Source organism: Condylura cristata, unplaced genomic scaffold (assembly GCF_000260355.1).
Source record: "Condylura cristata isolate star-nosed mole 26May11 unplaced genomic scaffold, ConCri1.0 scaffold00002, whole genome shotgun sequence".
NCBI classification, from domain to species: domain Eukaryota; kingdom Metazoa; phylum Chordata; class Mammalia; order Eulipotyphla; family Talpidae; genus Condylura; species Condylura cristata.
In genome coordinates this window covers 15,509,104-15,511,636 of record NW_004567103.1, presented here as the reverse complement: position 1 = coordinate 15,511,636, position 2,533 = coordinate 15,509,104, and the positions used below count along the sequence as shown (strand labels likewise).

Genomic DNA, 2,533 nt, shown 5'->3' with positions numbered 1-2,533 from the left:
CCCCACTCTGTTTCTGGTGAATCCTCTCACCACCCCTGCACCTCTGGCCTGTACCCCAGTTCTGTATGCATAAATAAATCAATCTTTAAAAAAAATCATAAAGTCTAATGGCATATTCTTCCCAAAACTATAGAGGCCATTTTGTGCCAGACATGGTGTGGGTTATAAGTTAAAAGCTAAATCTTCTGTGTTGGCAAAGCCATAATTGCCTGTGCCCTCCACAATTTGTCCACAAAATGCAGAACCACATGTTGACTCACAGCCCTTTAGGCCTTACTTTTAGATGCACTGTAATGACATATAATCAAATATGTATATACATCAGTGCAAATTTGATAGAGAATGACTGATGACACCTCAAGTTATTGAATATAAATATAATTAAGGGCCCTCCGTGGTGGCACAATGAGTTAAAGTGCAGCACTGCAAAACTAGCTGTAGCCACTTCAATGAGGAGCTGACCCACATGGCATACAGACCTCTCCTGTCTCGCCTGCTGCTCCCCTCAGCAGTGTACTTGTCGTTCTGCCTGTTCTGCTTCCTACTGTCTCTGATGAATCTTCTCACCCCTCCTCTACCAGCACCTCTGGCTGCACCCCAGTTTTTAATATAAATAAAATAAATCTTAAAAAAAAACAAATTAAAAAAATAAATATAATTAAGACAAATGAGATAAGTGAAATAATTCTGCATTATTACTTTGGTAGCTTAAATCTAGGAGATGTAAACAGCTAGCATCAAACTCTCCTAGATGCCCTCACCCTACCTAATTCAGAAAGCCAATCAATAGAAGTGTTAACAGTGATTTGTTGTACAGGAGAATATAATGTTTTGTCACTTAATATAGATGTTTCATATAAGGAACAAAAATCTTTTTTCCATTACAAACTATCTAATGGTTTTCACATTTCTCCCTAACATCCCCAAATGCAGTTAGAAAGAAATTCAACTAAGTTTTTCAGGTGCAAGAGATATTATTACTTCAGTTAGAAACAAATTGAATATCATTAAAAAGAAATAATCAGAGCATGTAAAAGTTAATCTGCGAATTGTACATAAAGATAATGGCAGCCAGCTTACCTCTTCCAGAGTAGTCTGACTTACTAAGAAATTTGTGATATTTAAAGCTGTCTTGTTAGTTTCCAGCAGGTCAAATATGTTTGCTACTCCCCCTGCAGTGACGGGGACATGATACTCCAGCATGCTGAGGTGCTGATCCTGTGGGAACCAAGGCAAACAAACATTTTGCAATATCAGGTAATATTCACTTGACTAGAGATAATGTGCCCGAGAGCCGAGGAAAATACAGAAATTTATTCCACTGAAAACTATGTGGGAGTGTAAATAATGCGTACATTCTGAATCTAAGAGCTTGCAAAGATGAGATGAAAAGTTTTATGAATGTCAAAAAGAAAACTAATTAAAAAGATAGTGGAAATTCCAGAGCATTCTATATTCATGTATTCTTAAAAATTTATTACAGTTTTGCCTAGAAAAAAGGTATTGGGGAATGGCATTCTGACATCAGAATTATGCTTAGCTCACATAAGCTTTCTCAAATCTTATCTCATTTCTAGATCATTTTTATGGGAGGCTTATTTTAAAAAACTAATTTATATTGGCTAAAGATGTTAGATTTCAGGCCCTCCCTGGTGGTGCTGTGGGTTAAAGCGCAGCACTGCAAGCTTGGCCATGACCACTTTGGTGCGAGTTTGATCCCTGCCCGGCTGTGACCCACATGGAGCAGCAGACCTTGCCTGTCTTGCCCGCTGCTCCCTCAGCAGTGTACCTCGTCCATCGCCTGTTCTGATCCCCACTCTGACTATGGTGCATCCTCTTACTGCCCCTGCACCTCTGGCCTGTACCCCAGTTCTGTATGCATAAATAAATAAATCTTTTTTTTAAGAAGATGTTAGATTTCAAAGTCTAAGAGAAATTTCATTCAAATAATGTCATGTTCTTTCTGAACTCACCCTCCAGTCTCATTTCTTAACTTTAGTTCATAAGGATCACCCTCTACTTAGCAATCTATTGCTAGTTCTTTGGAGCTTCTTTAACACCATGTTTTACTGACTGTTAATCATTACTACATCCAATTTATATTTATTCTAAAATAACTCTCAAGTGTAACTTCATCTCTATTTGTACCATGGGTATTATTAACCTGATGCTCCTTATTCCATATCTGATTTACTGCCACAGTCTTTCCAGAAGCCTAGAAACCATCTATACTCACATATTCTAGCATGAGGTATTAGGATAGTCAGTTATTTATTTATTTATTTTTATTCTATCTCTCTCTCTTTTTAAAATCATTTTGTAGATTTGTACATTTTTCATCTTGGTTATAATCCCTGTGGACTTCTCATGACCAATTCACACATGTGCCATCACCAAGGTCCCATGCGCCCTTTCCACTCCAGTTTTGATCCTGTTCCCCTCTCCACCTCTGTAGAATGTCTCTGGTTTATAGTTGTTTGTTGATTTTTGTTTTTACTTTATTACAATTGCTTTTTTTTTATTTAAAAAAAAA

At 37.3% G+C, this 2,533-nt stretch overlaps 1 protein-coding gene across 1 annotated transcript in view; it reads right to left on the bottom strand.

The window, feature by feature from the left end:
• The window catches only part of ABCA12 (ATP-binding cassette, sub-family A (ABC1), member 12), a 162,348-nt gene that overhangs the window by 792 nt on the left and 159,023 nt on the right, over positions 1 to 2,533 (bottom strand). The window contains exon 52 of the mRNA XM_004674322.1: positions 1,081 to 1,218. Within this exon, the coding sequence (XP_004674379.1) occupies positions 1,081 to 1,218 (138 nt within the window). The remainder of the gene's footprint in view (positions 1 to 1,080; positions 1,219 to 2,533) is intronic.